At 31.4% G+C, this 23666-nt stretch overlaps 1 protein-coding gene across 1 annotated transcript in view; it reads left to right on the top strand.

The window, feature by feature from the left end:
- Positions 1-11750: 11750 nt before the first annotated feature.
- Positions 11751-23666, top strand: part of LOC117167315 (zinc finger protein ush) — a 421229-nt gene continuing 409313 nt past the window's right edge. Inside the window, exon 1 of the mRNA XM_033352153.1 lies at positions 11751-12095. Within this exon, the coding sequence (XP_033208044.1) occupies positions 12056-12095 (40 nt within the window). The 5' untranslated portion in view covers positions 11751-12055. The remainder of the gene's footprint in view (positions 12096-23666) is intronic.

Here is a 23666-nt window from a genome sequence, read left to right as displayed (position 1 = left end):
TTTTGAAAATTAAAATTCGAAAATTTTTTCTAAAGCCTCCAGGGGACTTCGTTTTCGCACGAAAAAATTTTATGTGCCCTTATTGCATCCTGACCCACAATTTATTGGTTTGCAAAATAGGCATAGGGGCGATCATCACCTTACAGTAAGAGTAGATATCCATCAATTTAAAATAATAATTTATATAAAATAATTAACTTATTTTAATTAATACTAAGGACAGTGTACGCGTTAATATATTATAATTAGAAATAATTATTTTACGTGTATTTGTGCTTATAATTAATGATTATCTACTGTAGATTCGTTATGTACTTAGGGTGGTCTCCCCTACTTATAGCTCATTCCAAAGATTTTTTTAAATTTCAGAGGGGCGATCTTTTCCCTATTATTAGATGCCCAAAAAACGTAGGGGCCATTCAAAAACTACGTTAAACTATTCTGAACACTTTTTCGCCTCCCACCCTCTCCTCCCATCCATTGTTCGTCACAGATCATTACACAAAGCTCCACTTTTAAGTCAAAATTTTTTGTTCCATTGCATTTGACAAGGGTGGATCCAGAGAGTGCGATGCCCCCCCCCCCCATATCCGAGATTTAAGAAGTCAGATGTAAAATTTGAAAATTTTCATATCAGGGAGATAATGTTTTTCTACTATAAAAGACGAAATATCAATAAAATACATGAATCTTAAACCAAATAGTAGAATTTACAAGTTAAAACAACGAGCTTTCTACAATACAGTTAAATTTTCAATGAAATATTTACATTTTTAACACAAAATATAATACATTTACAACCAAGAAGATTACTTTTCGCTTACAAAATACTAATTCTGAACAACATACATACGTTTTTGAATGTGAACTTACCTGTTGAATTTCTAAAATAAAAAATCCATTTTTAATAAAAAATGGTTCTGCTATATTTTTATCTGAAAACATTATTTTTAAATAAATTAAAAGAATCATCAACAAAGTTGTTGAACTTTCTACACAATAGTTGACTTTTTTACGGAGCCGTTGAATTTTAAGATAAAACGACGACTTTAAATTCAAAATAGTTTAGTTTTCAACCCCAAAAAAAGTCAAATATGTAGTTAAATTTTAGTTTAAAAATAGTTTTAACCCGAAAAAGAATTTCTCAACTAAATATATCAATTTTGGGCATGTTATAGAGGGAAATTGAAGTGAAAATAATTCGAAATAGGTGGAAAGAAAGAAGTTTGGCGTTACGATTACTGGGACAAATGTCACGATTACTGGACGTTTACCTTAGATGAATCTTCTACAACACAGTTAAATTTTCTACCCTATAGGTGAATTTTCTGTCAAGTTGTTGAATTTCCAAAACCAAAAGACAAATTTTAGATACAAAAGAGTCGAATTTTTTACCTAAAATATATAAAATTGCAACAAAAAATTTAATTCACCATCAAACAGTTAAATTTCAAGTTGAAAAAATTAGTTCTTAACCCCAAAAATAAATGTTGAGTAAAATATATAAATTTTTAATCAAATAGTTGAATTTTCAACGAAGATAATTAATTTTTACAAAAAAAGACGACATTTTAACAAACTATGTACAATTTCGCCAAAAGAGTTGAATTTTTAAACTAAAAAAGAAATCATTTTTTACCCAAAAATAATATGGTTTAATATTCATTAAAAATAATAATTTTTCGTAAATTAAACAGATCTTGTACAAAACAGTTAAATTTCCTATCACAAAGTTCAGTTTGCTGCCAAATTGTTGAATTTTCAACACAAAAAACGAATTTTCTATACGAACCACTTGAATTTTCAACCCAAAAATATTAAATTTCAACAAAAAAGATTAATTTTCAATCAAATCGTTAAATTTTAAGTTAAAAAAATCAGTTTTTACCCCAAATTAGGGAATTTTTAACAGAGTAATTCAATTTTCAATCAAAGAGATGAATTTTCTGCATAAATGATGAATCTTCAGCCCAAAAAATAAACTTTTATGAAAGTAGTTCAACTTTCAATGAATCAGTTGCATTTTCAACTTAAGAAGATGAGTTTTTAATAAAAAATATAATAGTTGTATTTTATCAAAAAAGAATTTTATTTTAATTAAAACAAAATTTAATTTAACCATAAAAGGCGATTTTTCAACCACAAAAACAGAGCGAAAATGTTTATTCAACCAAAAAAGATAATGATGAGTTTTCAACCAAACTTTAGAACTTTTAAACGAAAAAAAAACTTCAAACAAAAACATTATTTATTTAACAAAACAGTCAAATTTCGAACAAAATAATTAATTTTTCAACGAAATAATTGTATTTTTCACAAAATAATGAGTTTTTTTAAACAAAATATGTGGATTTTCAACGACAATGATGATTCTTAAACAACAAAAAGTGAAATATAACAAAAACTCAACTTTCAACTTGGCAGTAGAATTTGAATGCTCGGGTATCACTGTGTTTGATTTTAAATACAATTTTTTTGTGTGGAGAATGTCTAGAAAGAAATAAGATAATAATACAAAATAATTTGCTATTATATCTAAGTCGATAGAATACGTATGTGTTCATAATTTACATTTTTTAAGAATGTTATATATGAGAGATTTAAGAATTTTAAAGTGTACAAAGAGTGCATCATATTTTTCTTTATGAGTTTGTTAATTATTGGCGAAAAACTGTTTAGCAAATTGCCTTCAGTCTTTAAATATTATATTTATTATGAAATACAGATACTATCGATATCGATAAAGTAAAAAATTCTCATTTACTATTATCTTAAATTGATTCTTAAACCTGATTCGGAACAAAGTACAAAATAATCGAAAGTCAAAAATGTGTAAATCTTAAAATTGATTTTCCTCTATTCACTTTAGAGAAAAATGTTCAAAATAAAATAGTTGTAGTTTCAAGATACTTAATTTTTTTTTATAAAAACGTTTGAAAAAATTTAATCCTTTCTTTATAAATTAAAAAATTTCAAGGAATTGTTTTTCATCATAAAAAACAATGTCATTCTTAAAATAATGACTACATTACAAATTTTTAACTTTTAAAGGTATAGTTCCTTTTGTATCCAAAATCATTAAAAATTATTTATTTCCGTAAAGTGTTTATTTAGTTTTGGTACAATATACCATATCAATTTTTGAGACAAATAAGTTTACTCAATCAACTTTAAAATCGGTTATGAATCTCTTTTTTGTGCATGCTTGAAATTAAATGTAAAATTGACGAAACAATAAGATTTAAATAAAATTCTTCTCATTCCAAAAATTAAATTCATCTTTTTATGGTCACCTACAAATTTAGGAAACAAATCGCCAACTTCTTGTTAATCGCTGTCATGGTCGTGCAGTCGATTAAAAAAAACCCTGAGATGACCCTTATACATCCTAAAAGAGACATTTCTATAAAACAAAGTTCAAATGTCAAAAGTGATTACTTAGTGCAAAATTTAAAAATAATATTCTGCAATTGGGTAAATCTATTTTCAATCTAATCTCTTTGTACCTGAAACCATTCATAAACAAAGAATAAACTTAGCATAGACTGTATAAGTATCGCTAATTTGATTGGAATGGAAATGGTATTTAATTATGTAATAATTCGTGGTTTTGAATGATTTAATATGTTATTTTTTTTTAAAGATAAGAAGCACAATTTATTTTATCTGGTTTTGGGTCTACGCTACGAGACCCAGGTTTGATATAAACTGGCACCTGGTGAGAATGAATTAGATTCAGAAAAAAAGCGTTGATAGTAAGGGATAGATTACGTATTATGTGAGGAACACATCAGGCAACAAACTCGTGATCGCCAATTATATATGTACACATGCGTTCATTTCTAAATCATTATTCATTATCAACTTCCTTTCGCACACTCACTTGGTGGTTTCCAAACAGTGCAATGAGAATTCCAGACCAATTGGGCCAAATTTTTTATGAAAATTGTATAGTGAGTTGATATGAATCGACCAACGGCGAGGAATTGCACTACTTTCATGATAACATATATTTCCCATATTATAACTATCTCGTAAATTACATTTTTGGTACTTTGAAATCTCTTTTTAGAAAAGTAAAGACATAGAGAATTAAATTTTTCTAAATGGCCAAATTTTATCCCATGCACACAAGTTTTTTTAATGGTTCTGTTAAAAAAGTAACCATAATGATGATTAAATTTTTCTCTAAAGAAAAAGTTTAAAAAATTAAAAGACCAGTAACAAAGTTTTTTTTAGGAGGCTCTTAAGAATTCTCTATCTTATTTCACGATTAGATAATTATTGCTGTTGTGGATTGAATAAAAAGCACTCAGATTGGCGTAATTTTTAGGCATTTCAACATCTGCCGCGGATCAGTTTTTTGTAAGCCTTGAAATTTTCCATAAAACTCAAACGTAAACAGGGTGGCTTAATACCACGATGCCTTCACGTGCATTATAGAAAACTAGATTTGAGATTACCAAATATTGTTACTATGCTCTCTGGATAAGAATATTATTGGCCAATTAGACTATATATATTAGTGAATTCTGTTGTTCTTTAATTATTAACTTTTACCGACGACATCGGAATGTCAATGAGGAAATCTAAAAATTCAATTAGTCTTCCTTATACATATGAGTATACAGAGTAAACAGAAGTCTAATTCAGAAAATAGTTCTGAATATTTAAGAATAATTTCCCGCTTGCGAGTATATTGTATAATTTATACGCATAAAATGCTGAGTACGTGAACCTAAGCTCATAAACGGAGAATCTTAAAAAACAATCGTTTCTGTACACGTCTTTGACATAATGCTGGTAATTTGGGTGGAAATTGTCGGCACTGGATGTGCAATTGTTGCAAAAAAGATAAATTATGTTTTTTGTTGATTTTTAAATTTACATAATAATTAATTAATGAGAATAGTTTTAAAAAAATATTAAAATGATGATGAAGCAAGAGGTGTGAAAATATTAATTAGACCTTATTTACCAAAACTAAATGTACTCACTGATATGATAATTATCATATAATTTAATAAAACCCTGTTGACGATATTTATACTCGTAACTTAGGGACCGTACTTAAATTGCGTTATGATTTGTTACGATAGGGGGTGCTTTACTCATTTACATAATTTTTGCAAAATCACAAAAATTTCTCATGAGGACATCCTTTTTGTTTGCGAATTCATATTGTGTGATGAAATCTTTTTTGGTTGAAAACACTTTTTTTGAAAATTTGTGTTTTTAATGAAAAAATGCACCTGTTTTCGTAGAATTTTCATTTTTCTTGGACAAAAATGCAAATATTTGGTTGAAAATTTAACAATCTTGTTAAAAAGTCACACACTTAGTTTAAACATTCGACTATTTAATAAAAAGTTGACTTATTGTTTACAATTATTATTTTGGTGTTGGAAACTTCCTGAGATAAAACTTTTATCTATTTTTCTACCGTACAAACTAAAAAGATACGGAAAAAATGCAACTGATTGGCTGAAAATCCTACTGTTTTTCTGAAAATATAACTATTTCAAAGAAAATTAATTTTTGTTTGAAATTTATATATTTAGTGTTGAAATTTGAACTATATTCTTTTCTAGATGAAAGTTCATCTTTAAAAGAAAGTGGTTAGTTTTTTTATTTTAATTTATCTGTTTTATTACAAATTTCATTTTTATTGGATAAAAATACAACTATTTGGTAGAGAATTCAGCTATTTTATTAAAAATTCCTCCATTTTGGTTAAAAAAATTCATCGTTTTGGATTGAGAATTCAATTTTTTCATAGAAACTTATTTCTTTTTTAAAAATTCATATTTTGGTCATAAAAAGTCAACTGAAATTCTATTAACAGAAAATTTAACTACTTTTTGAAAATTTATGTTCTTGAATAAAAAATTCATCTACTTTAGTAGAAATTTCATTTATTTTTTTATGAAAATGCAACTTTTTGTTTAAAAATTATTTGTCACTACTTGAGTATTCAACTATTCTGCTTGAAAGATTTGGTTAAATTACTTTGTTAAGATTTATATTTTTAGTTGAAAATTTATTTCTTAGGTTAAAAGTTTAATTATTTTGTTGATATCTAATTTTATTTTTTTGCAAAAAAGTAACATTTTTGGTTTGAAAATTCATTTTTTTTCAGAAATTCAGTCTTTTGGCTTGAAGGTTCAACAATTTAGATAAAGCGCTTATTTCTTTCTTTCTTTAATGAAAAATCGTTATTTGTTGAAAATTCGTCTTTTTGGTATTAAAATTCTTCTTTTTTTTTTTATAAAAAAATCCGCTCGATTCGAAGGCATATTCTCATAGCGCGCTACGCACGCGGCTCACAGGTTTGAGCGCGCCTACAGCGCGCGACTGTTGGTTCTCGCGCTTATTAGCGCGAGAGGTTCTCAAAGCACCTACGGCCTTGACCATTATATTCTCATTGCGATAATCGCGCTTCGCGCTCAAACAGTTCGGTTGTACAGGCTCTAATTTTATAAATTGTGGGTTAATCGGAAAATTCTGCTAGAACAGTTTTGAAATATATTTGGTATCTAGTGAAAATTTTTAATGAAATTTTTGAATTTATGAAAAAAAGAATTTTTTCTATTTTTTGAAAATGTTCAAATTTTTGAAAAGTATATAACTTTTCTAATTTTCACCAAAATAAAAAATTTATTTGGATAATTTGCAAGTCTTTCACCTATCTATAAGAAACTTTGACAACAATTTCTGTAATAGATCTTAAATTGTCGGTATACTGGTCCAAAAAATCTCCTTATTAATAGACGTTTCGCCCTTCGACGCAGGGCCTCTTCAGTGAAATGCAACTATGTACATAGCCATGTAATAATTCGATGGTGATAGTCCTTGTTAACTTCATGGAGTGAACCATGTCAATTTAATGAAATAAAAACTGTTTGCTTATGATATAATTGTCAAATTAGTAAAAGTTAAAATAGCTAAAAAATTAGAAGTTAAAAATTTGAAAAGTTTTGAAAATTTGAAACTTGAAAATTTTGAAAATGCTTAAATTTTTTTAATTGTGGGCTAATCGAAAAATTCGGGTAGAAGTGTTTTAAAATATATTCGGTATCTAGTCAAAATTTTGAATACATTTTGTGCATCTATAAGAAACTTTGACAAAAATTTATAAAATAAAAAAAATTTGAAAATTTTGAAAATGCTCTCAATTTTTTATTTTTGTTTGAAAATGTCTGGTTAACGAACTTAACCATAATTTTGGGGACCTTCAAAAGTGTATAAAATGCGGACTCGATTAGACAAATTCTTCAAAAATTAGCGTGGCTACAACATTCAGATAACTATACATACAGACATACAGATAGACATACAGACAGACACCGACAAAATTTTATGATTTTTGGATTCTGTGCATGCGGAAACGTAAAGATCCGTTAAAAGCCAGAGATCGAAAATTTGGATGATTACATTACACTCTCATGAATGAGAATGTAAAATCATATTTTTTGATTGAAATATAAACTATTACATTTTTCTATTAGGAGTAAAAGATTCTATGTTAAGAGTATTACAAGATTAAATTGCTGGTATTTGAACATTAATGATCAAGGACTTTGAAAATGAAGTTCTCGAACACCCCTGCCTAATGCGAGTAGCAATAACTATCAAAACATTTTTGGAAACTAAGAATTACGTACAGTAATACGGCGGGGGGGGGGGGGATATTTTTTGTCACGGTTGGTTACATGGGGGGGGGGGTATTTGATAAGGCCGATAATCTGTTACATAATTTATATACGGCCCCTTATTTACAAATATTTAGTTGTAGGGGAGTAGACCATTTAAATTTCAAATCATGGAGGTCAGGGTTTGGGTGTCAGAATCGAGGTCAGAATGTATTTCACTGATTGCTCAAGAATGTATTTTTTTATTTTTCACAATCATTTGATGCTTACCTGAAAATTTTCAATAACTGACAGCGGGCGATTAAATAACTTTTTCGCTTTCATTTCCACTTTCACATTTCCGAAATTCACGTTGATTGTTTCTTTATTATTGTGAAAATTAAAATGTAAAAAAAAGACAATTGACGTGAATTTCTAAAAAAGCAGAAGTGGCAGTGAAAGTGAAAAAGTTACATCATCGCCCCCAGAATTGTTTCCAAAATACAGTTTTGTTTGTAGAAGTAGATGGTAGTATGAACTACATATTCCCAGAGTTATGTTCTTGGTATACAACATCTTCGCAATGAGAACAAATTATTTAAATAAAAAAAAAATTACGATCTTTTTCGAAGATTACCACCCAAAATGAGAAAAAGTGAAAAGGATAATTTTGTTTGCTTAAAATTGTTACAAAAAAAGTCATTTATAATTAATAAGTACACTCTTTATAATTTGGCACCGCAATAACCCACCCTTAAATTTTATATAACAATCATGTAGCGTCTCCTTCGCATAGTTGTGTTTTCTTTCATTATTTTGTATTGATTATCATTTTGGTTCTATCTTGAAAATATTTGTATTTTTTACGCAGTGACTTTTTGTTTTGAGCTTTAACTTAATTACAGTAAACATTCTAAAAGATTAAAAAAAGTACCGGAGTTCGAACTCTAACAATATTCAAATTGATTGATTCATTTCAGCAAGTTTCTTTTTACAAAAAGTAAGTGCGTGAAAAATAAAAATATTTTTGAGATAGAAACAAAAGAATAATCAGTATAAAATAATGAATGAAATCCAGACTGCGGAGGACTCTTCAAATGATTGTATAAAATAAAATAATATAATTTTTTGGTCAATTAGTGAAATTTTTGTCCTTTTATTTACTCTCTGGAATGATATATCCAAATACTTAATCATGTTGACAGTATAGGCTAGACATTTCTTGAATTTTTTCATGATTTGAAATGGAAATGACCTTAGTTTTAATACATTATTAATAGCTATAAAGTTAAGAAATATAAAATAGTTTGTTCTACGAATGTTTCTTTATAATTTTGAAGCTTTGTAAGAGGCTAGCAGTTAAAAATTTATAAGAGGATAGTTTATTCAAATTTTCGATAATGTTAACGTAATTTAAATTAAAACTTAGATAAAGTAGGCGCATGGCAAATATCAGGGAGAGAAACTTTCTTTATCGACCGATTGTTTTAAACTCAATAAACTGCCTTTATCCGCCATCCGTGGTTGAACCTGAAAGTTCAATTGTATTTTTAAAGCATAAACTGCACGCATAGCATTTTAGTAACGGAAATATTATTATTAATTAATTTGGAAGCTCTTAAATAAAACTATTGCGAAAAATCAGATATCTTACAAAAGTAGTTTTTTATGATTTCAAGAACTAAAATAATATTACTGTGAATGCCAAATTAAATAAAAAACATCATTTCTTATGATAAAATTTAAAAACATAAAAAAATGAATTTAAAAAATGTTTTTGCAATTTTTTTCTTCATTTTTTACGCTGATATCGTTAACAAATTATTTTTAAAACCAAAATTTGTAAACAAATAATTATATTTGAAGATTATTTACTTATTTTTCAAAACGGTTTGTCTTTCAACATTTTTTAAATTAAATTTTAATATCCCGAGAAAGCGGCCCACCAATATAACAACTTTTTACCTGCAAAACTTTTTTCAGCTCGGATATTTTCTATTTGTTCTTTGGACTTAAAAATTCAGATGTTTGAACATTAAAAATAAATGTTTCCTATGGGTTAAAAAAGTCTTTCAAATTTCTTATATGTACGCTTATGACTGATGAAAACGTGCACATTTTGTTTTGTTTTGCTAAAATGTGCACTTTTTTGGAAAAGTTTATTATGTCGAATCTAAACATTCTTCAGCTTACACCAAGAAAACATCTTAACATTTTGCTTTTTTACAACAATTTTTTTTCTCGAAATTTTGGGGTTTTGGGATATTGGGATTTTTTTCGCCATTTTGGAAGGTTTTAATCACTGCGAAACAAAATTTTTAACAGAAATGAAAAATAATCATTTTTAAAAATTTTGTATATTGGAATTCAGAGAATGAGCAGAAGATGTTGTAATTTAAGGAATTCAGAGATTTTAACGAATTCAGTGAATACAAGGAATTCAGAATATTTATCAAATTCAGGATATTGAGAGAATTTAGGGAATTCTGAATATTCAAGGATTTAAGGGAATGTGGAGATTTCAGAGATTTCAGAAAATCTGAGGAATTCCGAGAATCTATAGAATTCAGAGAATTAAAGGAATTCAGAGAATTGAAGAAATTCACAGAATTTGAAAAATTCAGAGAATACAAAGGAATTGACAATACAATACAAATTGAATTGAAATAAAAGGAATTCTGAGAATTCAGAATCCAAAGAATTCAGAGATTTTCAGTAATTCATAAAATTCAAGTATTTCATTGAATTTAGAAAATTTTAGGAATTTTAGACCGTTTAACGAATTCAAGGAACTTCAGGAATTCAAAATAATCCAGGAATCTAAAATATTCTAAGATTTCCAGGAATTCAGAGAAATAAAGGATTTTATACAATTCAAGAAAGTAAGAGATTTTCAGCAAATCAGGAAATCTGACAAATTCTTCTTGGTCTAAACATAAAACTCTTAATTAAAAACAAAAAGAAATGAAAAATTTACGTTTTAAGTTTTGAAAGCCATGAATTTTTAGTTTGAAAGGCTTTACATTGGACTTTGAACTTTTTTTAGTTATTCAAACATTAAAAAATGTAGTATTTCAAACGTTCTAAATTCGAAAATAACCCATTTGTAAGTTGTAAAATTGATTAATTTTCAGTTTTAAATGGTAGGTTGTGAAATTATTTGAATTGGTAAGCCTCTAAGACTCAACATTTTTTCATTTTGATAGCTTTCAAAACTATAAAAGTGTACAATTTTAAGTATTTCTCATGTACAGGTTGCTTAATATCGAAGACTTTAGAATCGGGATTTATATTCATTTATTTGAAGTTTTAAATTTGAAACGATGTAATTTCAAACGTTTTGTTCAAGTAATCATCGGGCTTCATTTATTTTTCGACGATAAAATATAATTATTTTTAAAAGATACAATTTTGAAAGTTTAAAAATTGAAACCAAACCATTTTCCATATTTCGATATATATTTGCAATTCAAGGTTATTTAATTTTAAACGATAACAGTTTTAAATAATCTAATTCTAAAAGTTTGAAGCTCGAAGCTAATCAACATGGTATATTTTTTTAATTTACAGTTTTGAACGATTTAAAAAATTGGAACGTCATAAAACTTGTATAATAATAGTAATCATTTTGATAAGGGTGAAAGGCTTATTCTTTTTTGCAAGTATTTTAGTAAAAAAACAAACATTATTTCCTTTAAAGCTTTTGTATTTCTGAACTAAAAATTCTTGAATAATGAAAAGAACAAATAAAAAAAAAACAGAAATAAAAAATGAAAGGCATCTCTGCGAACCAACTTATTCTTATTAGTTATTTGATTTAAAATTTTAATTTTGTAAAATGGGACAGTCCTGCCATCTATTGGAATTTATCCGCTGTTTATCAAATCAATGACCGTGCAAGTGTCGCCACCTACCACTCAGCCGACAAGGAAGCATCCTTCCACAGTACCCGCAGTACCCTCCGCTCCTCAGTGGGTGGAGCATCTCCTTCCATCATATATTCCACTTGACTGAATTCTCGCGTTCGCGAAAAGTGGGGGGTTTTTAGCTTGTTTAGTTGCTCGTTGACAGCGGTCGAGGAACGAGGTATTGTGTATTCGTGCGTGTTAGTCGGCTACGACTTTTTTTCGAATCTTCCCGTGATCGTTGGAAATCCCAAAAGTCGGTAGTTCGGGCATAATTCGTGAAATTATTAATAATCGTTTTGTTATTCACTAAGATCGCAAAAACGTGTTGTGTCCGTGTCCTCGTGGTGATTTTGTTTACTTGTCGCTGCTTGTTTTTTGTCTCTTATTCCTAAATGGTCCTGTTTCGTGTTGTGAGCTTATGTTGACGTTGTTGCTGTGATTGTTGCTGCCGCCACACGTGAATCCGATCCCTGGTGAGAATGTCGTCGCTGCTTTGGTGATGGCTGAGCGCAGAGGATGTCACGTCGCAAGCAGAGCAATCCGAAACCACTAAAAAGTGAGTCCTTGAAGGGTTTCCCCAAGCTTTTTTTATATTTTCCAAATGTCCAGTGATTGTCCGCTAACTCTTCTTTCGTGCCGTACACGTTGCTTACACGTGTTGCTGCGCTGTCGCCGGGTAGGGGATCTCGCTCGCTCGGCTATCCGCTGCCCACGTGGTTTCTAATCTCCAGGAAACGGGGCTAATATCATTCGGCTAATACTAATCGCCGATCTGCGGCTTAGATTTTACAATTTCGCGCTCAATACCAGATGTGTCAATATCGATCATTGATTTCTATTAAAATAATGTATTCACGTAATCTAACATCTATTATCGAGTGCGATTCATAAGTGTGTGTATCCTCAGAATTAAAAGAATATTTCAAGATTCAAACAAAAGTTACAAACCGGATTCGCTGCATAACCTCAAAAAACAAAACTGACTTTTGAAATTTAGATTTTGTAATAGAAGGCTACAAAGAACTGGTGTAAATTTGATCTAATCGCGACATTTTTAGAATGCTGATATTAATATTGTGGTATTTCATATTGGAATACATTTTTTTCTCTAAACATGTATTAATTCGTGAGTAATCTGACAGGTATGTATGAGAAGTTATATATGTGGGGCCGGTGTATGATTGTTCGTTTTACTTGAAGATATCTGATTTGAGAAATATGGCATTTGCTTTTTCCTTCATAAATTGATTTATTTTACAAAGTGTCTCGTCTCAAAATTCGGGATGAGTGGTGCACTATTTTGCATAGACACGGCGTCCCGGATTTTCGTGATTAATCCATCCCCTTTTCCAACTCCCCTAATTTTTTGGGACAAATGGACGCATCTTTCATTTTAACTCCAAACTTACACTAGTTTAAATGAATTCCGTTTGTTTTTCCCTTCGCGAGTCTAATAAAACACAATTTGTTCATATTTTTCGTAATTTTCAGAATAAAAATATGTACCGATTAATCTAGTCAAGGGTCTATTTGAAAAATATGAATAGTATCTGTTGTGCTTGTTGAGAAGTAAATAAACCGATTTCTTTTAACGAGTGTTAAGTGGGGCATATTCTACGCGAAAAACAATTTATGGTTCAAACAGAAAATACTAAAAAATTAAATTATTTAAACTAAAATATATTTCAATAAAGTAGTTTCTCTTTTCGAAACAGTTAACCAATGTACCTTACTTGTATGCTAAGGTGAATAAGCAATTAGTTTAACCTTAAAATCATTATTAAACTTGTTACCCGCAACTATTCATAAATTACTTTTATGATTAAGAGAGAAAATCATATAATTTTCATTTGTAATTAATTTATTGCAAATTATAAAATGTCATTCTTTTAAAATAGTTAATTGTCAAGTGAAAATGATTCATTGGTCACTAAATCAAACTGTCTCTCGGTTAAAATATTTTAAAATTAGAATTATGAAAATAGACTTTAAATAGTGATGTATTTTTTTACCAAAATAGTTGACCTTAGTGACAATGAAGTTTGATGTTATAAATTATAATAAAATAAAACTGCTATTCTGGTTGTATCATCTAAAATGTATAAAAAACTATTGAGACCAATATTTTGTTCTAACATCGATGTGAAAACGGCAATCAAAATGCAAATGAGATTAGGTATTGTGAGATTTCAAATGTATTAACCCGTAAGCATTCTATCATGTTAATCCACAAGTAATGTCGATCGTACAACTTTCTCGCGACGCCTTTCGAAGAACTCGTTGAACAAGTCAGTCGAGCCAGCCTAGGTATATCGTGCACTTATACATGTTTATTCTGTGCTCTGTAATAAAATTTAATAACCCGTAATATCTTGTAAATTTCTTACTCTGCAACGTTTATTAATTTAAACTGGTAAGTCTCTTAATTTCGATGCATGAAGATGTTCAGGCATTTATTTGATTTTCTCAAGAATTGATTTTATACCAGTATTTCAGAAAAATTTTTTATTCATTTTGATATTTATTATTGTTTATTTAAAAGACAATACATATTATAAATATCTATTTCATTTGACAGAAATATCTGACAGAACCAAGAAGTGATAAATCAGATATAAAATAACGGAATAAACAATATCATTGTTGGATTTTTTTATAGTTTGTTGAATTTGTAACAATACTTCGGTAATTTGCTTGAAGGGGGAGTAAACTTCCACGTTGAGGGACGTCAGCAAGAATCGAACAGGTATCTCTGCGGTAAACAACGATGCTGGGGATAAAGGATATCCTGTGGCGAGACAGCAATCACCCCCCGATGCGAGAGATCGTCAAATTAATAACCGATGATTTTATAGAATGCTTTATTGAATCGTGTTCCCGGTAAATAATATCTCTGCACACCATCGGTTAGAGGCTGGACCAAGTGGTGGAGGCGCGTCGGCAGTTCCTGACTTTCTTTCTTTTCTTCTTGTCACTGTTATTGTTGCTCTCAGTGTAATTTATGCTGGTGTTCCTCCTCTCGCCGTAGTAACATCTTCCCACCATCAAAAAGAAATGATGGTTTTGGATCATCAGTTCTTTTAATTTCTGAACAACATGAACCACAAGATCCTCTCCTTTCCATGTAACTTCAAATCCATTAGAGTGAAAGTTCCCTGTCTGACTCAAATTTGTTGAAGTAACGGATCATTTTTTGTTCTAGAAAAATTGTTTGAATATATTGTTTATCAAAAAAATACTGCAAGCTTGTATTTTTTGATTGTTATTTGATATGACTTGTCAATGATGGATGAAACGGACAATTATTAGGATAGTGAAAGCATATTGGATGTTATTATTCTTCATTTATTCACAAACCACAGAGAAGAAAAAAACTAATTATTGTATTTAAAATGAGACACATTTGGAGAAATGTGGTTTATGATATTGTGAATGATAATCGTGTGAATCCCCTGATTTGGTATTGTTGAGATATGTCTAAACGATGACTGAATTTATTGGATGAGATTTATGAATTCATACCATTTATTAACGTGTTTTAACTTAATATTATGAAACCATTGGTTGTGTGATTGAGGACAGAAGACCGAAAGACAATGAATATAATTCCAGGAAATGATTAAATGGACTGCTGAATGTCCACTGAACAAAATAGAATTATTTTACTGGATCTAGCTCTTTGAGTTCAAAATATTTGTTCAATAATTTTAATGAGCATTGGAACAAAGTTAAAAACAATTATAAAGCTTAATTCTAATTACTGCGACAGTGAGGGTTTTCGGTAAACATATGAAAACCGCTTTCCAATAGAGCCTGGACAAAATTTCTGGATACACAATTACTGGAAATAGGTTTTCGATAAGAAGAAGACGTCCTCCTCCTCTGAAGAAGTGTCTATACGATCTTGGATGTCGTGACGAGTTTCCAGCGAGCCGTGTCACTAGTCTCAATGCGTATCGGTCTTGGGTGCATATTCGTTACGTGGCCGCATCATCGAAGTAAATTCTCTTGGAGTAATTTCATTGGATGGAAGAATCTCACGGTCGTCCGTCGCATCTGCAGTATCTGCTCTCGCGACAAAGCCGAGGCGCGGGCCTAGCAAGAGAGGAGTTTCGTCTCCACAAAACCCAGTCGCAAATCCTGCTCTCGGTGCCGGGGCCCGTATCAGTGTCGATCGGCCGCCCGTGCAAAGCCTATGAGCGGGTGACGCGAAAGGAAGAGGGTCCATCAGGCCCCTTATCTCTCACCCGGTCCCTTATTCCGCGCAAACGCAAACGCATGAATCCCAGCCGCTGCAGATGTGTCTTCTCTTCTTCTTCTTCGCCTCCTCGAGAGACAGCTATCGCGCCGCTAATCTCGCCTAGTTAGTCCTTCTTCGTCTTCCCTCTTCTTTGATCTTCCTTGCTCTTCTGGATCTTCTTTCCTCCTCTGGATCTTCTTTTCCCTTCTCGATTTTCTTTCGTCTTCTTCTTGGACTCTTCCGTTTCTTCTTTTCTCGATTCTCTTTCGCAGTCCCTTCCTGCGAACATCCGTCCTTCCTGGCTCCTTAAGCGGCCAGCCGATACAACTTGGCTCATAAATACAGAAGGTGGAGGTGGCAGATAAAGGAAGAGAGACAGAGAAGGTGCATGAAGAAGCGTGAGGGTGCCAGGGAAAGAGGGGATCGAAGGGCGAGCCTACAAATTGCTACACCGCATTGTGGTGTCACTCCGACTTGCCACGACACGGCCCTGGCATCGCTGGAATGGTGTCTACCCGTCGTTCCTGCCTTCCCCTCTTGGGCTTCTTTCGTTCGTTCTTTCTCTACTTGTAGTGTCTGTACCACTTTGCTGATCCTGCCTGCATGCCTCTTCCTCTCTTGCTCTTTTCTTTCGCCACAAGGATCGCTTTTACCACAGCTCGAGTCTTTCCTTTTTTTCGCTTTCCCCTCTCGCACTGGTACGCACGTGTAAACGTGCTTTTACAACGGCTTGCCGGTAGCTGATATCTTCAGAGAGAAATGCCGGTACCTCCTGCGATGAGGCAACTTTTGTTGGAAATTGATCGGTAAATGTCGTTTGATGAGGTCTTTTGTTTTGCAGGCTATGTTTTTGAAACTTCGTCTTTTGAATGAAATTTAAATGTAAGGCAAGAAATAAATTAGAAGACAAGAATCTTACCTAATCGTGTGTGGTCCACATCAAGAATCTTGGATTCGGGAAGATGGAAGATTTAATGATTTGAAGACTAAACAGTTCCCAGTTTGAGGAAATACATTTTTGAAAAGTTAGAATTTCGTAAAATATTTTTAAAAAATCTCCCTAATTGAAGACCCTTACACATTTAAGATCAATTTGATCCCGTTGCTAGATAAACAAGCACTCAATCTGTCATTATTTTTAAACCGCACTCATCGTTCGTGAAGTCACATGAACGAAAAAACTCAGAATGGCAAAGATTTAATTAAACGTGGCGATATAAGTCGTTCTCTGACATTTAATTAATTTAATTGCACCAGGTTGAAGAAAATAAATGGTAACTTTGTGCCTTGTGTGAGCACTTCGTATATGCATACAGTTTCACCCTGCAAATGCGTACAGAGGTATATACATAATTAGAACACTTATCCGGAAAAAGTCGACCGGGATATCTTGCTGCGATTGTATTAATTAATTACCTGTGTAAGGCAGATAGGCGCATTCGCAGATCTAATGATTTGACAACATGCGGTGATTTGTCGGGACGTTATTGGATCGGACGAATGTGGCGGTCGACAGGTTAAAATCTCTTATCATCAGGTATCGGCTCATTACGCTAATATTCACTCGAAATAACAGCTGATACGATATCTCGATCGTGCTCCGTACGCTGGTAAAAGGCCTTTTTGTAACGTGTGCCGATACCAAGCGTGACATTTTCAATTACCTCCATTTTAACTCAGCTAAGAAAGAACGGCCGAGATGTCAAGCTTAAGTGCCACGTGTCATTCAATATTCTGCTATATTCATACATTTTGGTATACCAAGGATATGCTTAAAATTATACAAGGTTACAAAAAAAATTTAAAGCTCTAGAGTTCTTTCTTCTATTTATTTGTCAGATACTAATTTCGAATAATAATAATTCAGTCAGTGGTACACTAGGATGATTCAAATTGATACCGGATAAATTATTTAGTTTTGGTGATCGGTCCCCCTCAATTTCTTAATTTTCGAGAAAAAAAGTTCAGTTTTTTTTTTCAAATCAATCAAAATGGGATTTAAAATGGGAAAAGCTCAGTTTTCGAAAAAATGGAAAAAAAAGTAGAGTGGATGGCTCGAATATGACACACTTGGATTTTCGACAAACTAAAACATGTACTCTGTTGGCAATAGTGGGAGCTGAATGCTCTTTAGTGTAGTTAGAGATCTTCTAGGGGAGTTGAGACTCGTTTCTCCCTCCAATAGTCGCCACTGTACCGGAACTTTGATATTTTCATGGGGCGCGAAAGTTTGACCAGTTTTATTTTTTAATAATTCTTTTGTTTATGAAAATTTTGAAGTATATGTGTTTCAAAGTGATTATTATTTTTCCCTACCCTTAATAACTAACCTTCCCAATAATTTATAAGGTTCTTGTTTGAGTGTTGTCTCTATTTTGTATTAAATCCTCTTAAAAATAATATTGTGATTTGAAAATAGCGTCAACTTATGCCAATCAAAACTCATAAAAGTTTAACTAGATGCGTGTCTCAACTCTCCCTTGAGGATCTCTAAGTGTAGCAGAAAAAAGTATCAGTCTGATTGTTCGATGTGCATTATTTATTATTTTGTGCCACATTCGATACACCCTTTTTCGATTTTGGAAAATCTTTATTTAAAAAAGAAATGCTGGTAAAGTGAAAAAATTAACCGTACCATTCAAAATGTTATTCAATAACGTTTAGAATGGCCTATTATTCACTCACTTTCGTTTCATAGAGTCCCGGAAGTCCATCAAAAAGGGATTGGTGTGCCATATGAGAGTCACCTCCTCTACTTGTTCTTAACTTTTTATCAAATAAAGTTTATTATTATTATAACGAGTGTTTAGAAGATAAGTTCCACCCAAATACATTCTAATTTAAAATCGCGGCGGCACTAGTTAATGTAAAACGATTAAAAAAATATATAAAAAATTGGAGCGGATCGATTACCAAAAGTCATCAGTCGATTTCTTGGACCACCTTAGTGATACTTATGATTGTTTTGAAGGACGAAAAATCTTTGTTTGAAACTCCATATGGGTGAAAAATAATGTACCTGAAGCTTAGAACGTTCAAATGAACGAAATATTTTTCCCTGTTTCTATTTTACTCATAAATATTGTTCCAACAGCAATTTTAAATATGAATTATAAATCTGTTTCAATAATAAGTTATTTCCAATATAAATGAACAAAACTTTCAGGATTTTTTTTTAGTTTACAAAGTCATCAGTAGAAATTGCGTTTATTTGAACGTTCGTAACTTGAAGCACATCATGAAATTGTCAATTTTCACGTTAGGAGTTTGTTTAAAAAGAAGACTTCCAAATTGGTGAGAGCACATTTTTTCTGTCAGTATGTATCTAAAATATGACGAAAAAAGTAAAACGAGTTTAAAAAATATATCTAGAATTCACTTGTATTTTTTATTAACATACGTACTATTTAACGATTTTTTAGTATTAAAAAGGTATCACATTATTGACCATTTTGAATATTATCACAAAATAACAATAAATTGATGAAACGGAATTATGTTTTTAATGGTAACTTCCCTAATGTTAATTTATTAAAACTGAATTTTCAGGAACAAGTCAGTTTTCATGTATATTTTAACGCTGAACGTACCTTATAAAACGTCTACCCATATTCGGAAAAAAAACGTGGGACGCGATGATATTGCGCAGATGTAAATACGATTTTTGTAGTTTAGTCAAATTTACAAAGTACGAATTTTGTTTATTTTATTGTCAGTTTTCACATAAGTACATTCTAAAATTTAAGTCAATGGTAAGTTTTATATGGTTTAAATATGGAAAACTACTATTTACAATTAAAATCTCAATAAAATGTGTCTATGCTTTAAAAGTTCGCATATAGGGTTTTACTTCTCTAGTCTGGGACCTAGGACAGAATGAGAATTTCAAAGTTTTTAATGATTGTACATCTACTCTAGAAAATTTTTGTTAAACTATAAATATAGGATGGGGTCAGGGACAAGTTTTCGTTGATTTTTTTATTGTCAACTATATAGAGTTTGTTAAGAATCTTTTATCTTAAAAAGGAATTAATTTAAGCTTTTACTGATCGCATAATTTTATGGGGGTTTTTAACGAATTTCAGAAGACAGTTGAAGTTTATATCCAGAATTTTGTGTGCTCCCAGTGTGTAGTAGAAGAGCGTGAACTCGAGAATCGCTCAGTACACTCACCCTATTATCGTTGTCTCTTGGTTCGCAGCCTTTTTAGGACCTTGATATGCCGCAGATTAGGAACACCGCTCCACCGAGAGTAGAGCCTGCGTTTTCTCAAGTCTTGAGATAAGAGGAGATCTCTTTCAACTAGGGATGGCTAGGGAAGCTAAACCTGGTTCACTAGTTGCTGGTCGCTTTACCTTTAGCTGCCCACTTCGCTTCCCATCCTATCCACAGCTGGTACACAGTTGCCACTTATTTTGCCCACAATGTGTGCACTAGTTTTGTACATACATTGATCCACGTTTTCATACTAAGATAGACCCTATTGTGCATACAGTTCAAGCCTCAAAATATATCGCTCATTAGCGCTAACTGATTGAAACAGTGAGAGTTCCTCCTCATTTCTAAATAAGAGAAAGGAACAATGCTAAAAAATTCACTTTTAAGATATCTAATCTTTTTGTAAATTGTGTCATCAGGGTGCAGATGGCTAGCGCGAATGGTACTAAAACTAAATTTGTTACAGGAAAGTTCCTGCAGGATTATAATTTTATCTTGAAACATGTTAATTTTTGATATAGAACGTTATATATTCAAAAATATCCCTGTTCAAACTTAGAATTATAATTCTTTTCCAAAATTGTGGGCTAGACTGCACTCTGGTGATATTTGATCAAATTTGAAATAGAGGGGAATATTGTCGATTTTTAGAATTTCGATTATTCTTTAGTTAGTTTTTGTGGAATTTTGTAAATGAATTTAAAAGACGAAAAAGAGAGAACCAGCTCCATTTCGAGAACTCGATACGTAGATAGTCGAGGAACGACCTTATCTGAACTGGTCCAGATAACATTGGCGCCTGGACCATTCCGGAGACGAGAAAGTCACATGTTAAGAATTTCTGAAGATAATCTAATATTAAGTTCTATCCGAATTCCCAAATACAGAGTTGTTTTCAGTTTTATAAATTTTTTCTTGAATTTGTGTCAAAAATTCGGCATTTTTTATACATTTTAAATAATAATTATGAATTATATTCATTTTAAGTATTTTATGTTATAATATCCTAAACTGATTTACCAAATTGAGATAGTTTAGAAATTATTTAATAATAATATTTAACATTATTAATTAACGTTGTCGGTAATAACTGGTTTATAAAATTGGATGTATTATATTTTAGAACTGATCCTTGGCTCATTTTAACCAATAAAAATATATCATGGCTTTGAATAAATTTGTTGAGCAAATATAAAGGGGCAATTAAGGATTTCTGGCTCTGACAAGGTGCGCGTGCCTCTGTTTGCTCGACTAAACAAGATACCAGTATGTATTTTATGGACGCCTCGAGCACCTAAGACACGCTTCTAGCGAGTGCAAACAGACACCTTCTGTTTACCTACGTAAACGTCTAATCATTTTTCTGCTGGCACCTGAAAATGCTTGTCTTAATGCATTCTATTTCCAGAAGATGTCGAAGCTGGACTGACATTGTCAATTTTTTAAAATTAATTATTTTTACATATATTTATGGTTGATAAGTAAAAAACCGACGCATTCATTATGACAGTCTAAATTGCAAAATAATCCAATTCTTTCACTATCAAAATTATCAAGAAAATCATAGAAGTAACTTTAATGCAATGGGTAATTTAATTAACGTATTTTTGTAGAATTGAGTTGTAGTTGAAAAAAGAGACGTTTCATTGAGTTTCTAGAAACCATATTTTTTATTAAGTTGAAAAATGCAAATTTACATGGAGAAACATGGATATGAACGATATCTGGATAATTAACTACATATGGCACCGTTCTTCGTAAAATATAATCTTTATCAAATACCGTAAAACTGGGCTAACTGGGACAAGTTGTGTGCTCTAGTTTCGTTGATAAATTTTTATAAAAATAATATTTATTATTGACTTTAGAATGATTTTTATAAGCAGATTCGAAATTGTAGGGGAAGCGGGACGTGTGGTGCGAAATTATAATGCACGCAAATTAGATCTTCACGTTTGATTAAATACTCCGATGAACCAAATGCTATTAGCGAAAATGTGTCATAAGATTGCCAGCATTTTTGTTTTAAATTTGGTGTCTTACTTTAGAAAAATGAATTTCGTTACATCCATATAGGATTCGAATTTAACACTATTTAAATCATCTAAATGAATATTCAATATTTCAATCATTATTGCAATTTCTCCGGAATAACGTAACGCACAATGACTACCTCAGTTAGTAAAAGTTCACTAAAAAATCTTTGATTATTTACATCCTCTTTTTCGTTGTGTCCAACATCTATTATTTTTCTATATCTTAAATCTAGGAAACCTTACAATTTGATAATAAATGCATTTAATGCTAAAGTTTCAGTACGTGCTCTCTGAATCTGCTGGCACTTTAGTACAAATTTTCTCTATAATTATTAGTTGTATTTAATTATTTCTTTTAGAAGTTTTAAACTTTTATCCATATAGTTTTAGTTAAAAGTGACCAATGATAAGTATAGAAATTTGTACTAAATTGAATTAGTGATCGTCTTTTTACTAATTCAGATTCAGATAATGTTTCATGATATCAATTTAGAAGATTAAAACACAAATCATTGGTAGTTTTAACTTATATTCACTCTTCTTTAAAAAACAGATACATTCTTATTTCCAGGCAACATAAATAATACACTACCGAATGAATCAAATTGTCTTGGTAAAATGGTTACAGCAAAGTGATTGTTGTGCTTCTAAGAATAGACATCGAATAAATTCTTTAGATTTACAAATTGTGGGTTAGAAACAGAGTATAGAAGAGTTCAATATTATGTTAACGAAATCGAAAGCACCGTTAGTGAGTTATACGAGAACGCGATAAATATCGATGAGATATCGCAGATTTCTTAAAAAAAAATCGTACAAAACGAGCAATAGTTTCCGCGCTTTATGCATCGACATGCAAGCTCGATCTTATCAGCGATATTAGCAAGCATCTCGACTGGCAAGCGTTGGCAAGCCGAGGTGTAGGTAGTCAGTAGTCACATACGTAACTCGTATGGATGCACGTATTGCCGCTGTAGGATTGGTTTTAAGGCGAGTCCGCCACTAACACTTATCTATCGCAAATCTCTCGCGAGAGAGAACTACTGTCTTTTCCCGGGTTAAGAAGACCTGTGTGTTTGCTCGCTCCTTGTTGCCATCGCCTTAGATACATCCGGCGAACACTTGTATCTACTTATGTACTCACGTGTCCTATCTGTACCTAAACTCAGATGAATCTGAAAAATACAAACCAACCTTTGGCACGCGAGTCCGTGAAGAGAAAGTAATCCTCTTTTTCGTACAATCCAAGATGAAGTATTTTTTATTTGAATGCGCGCAGCAATTGTAAGACTTAGGGTAAACTGTGCACGAGTAGGTCACTAAAGTGTCCTACGTTTATACACCCACAAATAAGCAGCTGATAATATCAATTATTCACCACATTATAATGATTTTTTTTTAATATTGTCGAAGTTTGTTTCGCAAGTAACACTTCCTCTTGCATAATTGTAAAGTATCTCTGATATATCCCAAACTCCAGCGGCGGGTTGGCAACATCTCTTCCTATATCTAACCCAACAAAAGTTACAATAATTGAGATTCCGGATTCTATAACCACGCATAAAATTTGCCTGGCCGCTTCAGGCCGCTCGAGTTGGCCCCTGATGGCTTGAAAATCAGTTTTCGAAAATTC

This window comes from Belonocnema kinseyi, chromosome 2, assembly GCF_010883055.1.
Source record: "Belonocnema kinseyi isolate 2016_QV_RU_SX_M_011 chromosome 2, B_treatae_v1, whole genome shotgun sequence".
NCBI classification, from domain to species: Eukaryota; Metazoa; Arthropoda; class Insecta; order Hymenoptera; family Cynipidae; genus Belonocnema; species Belonocnema kinseyi.
This window is presented reverse-complemented; position numbering and strand designations above follow the sequence as displayed.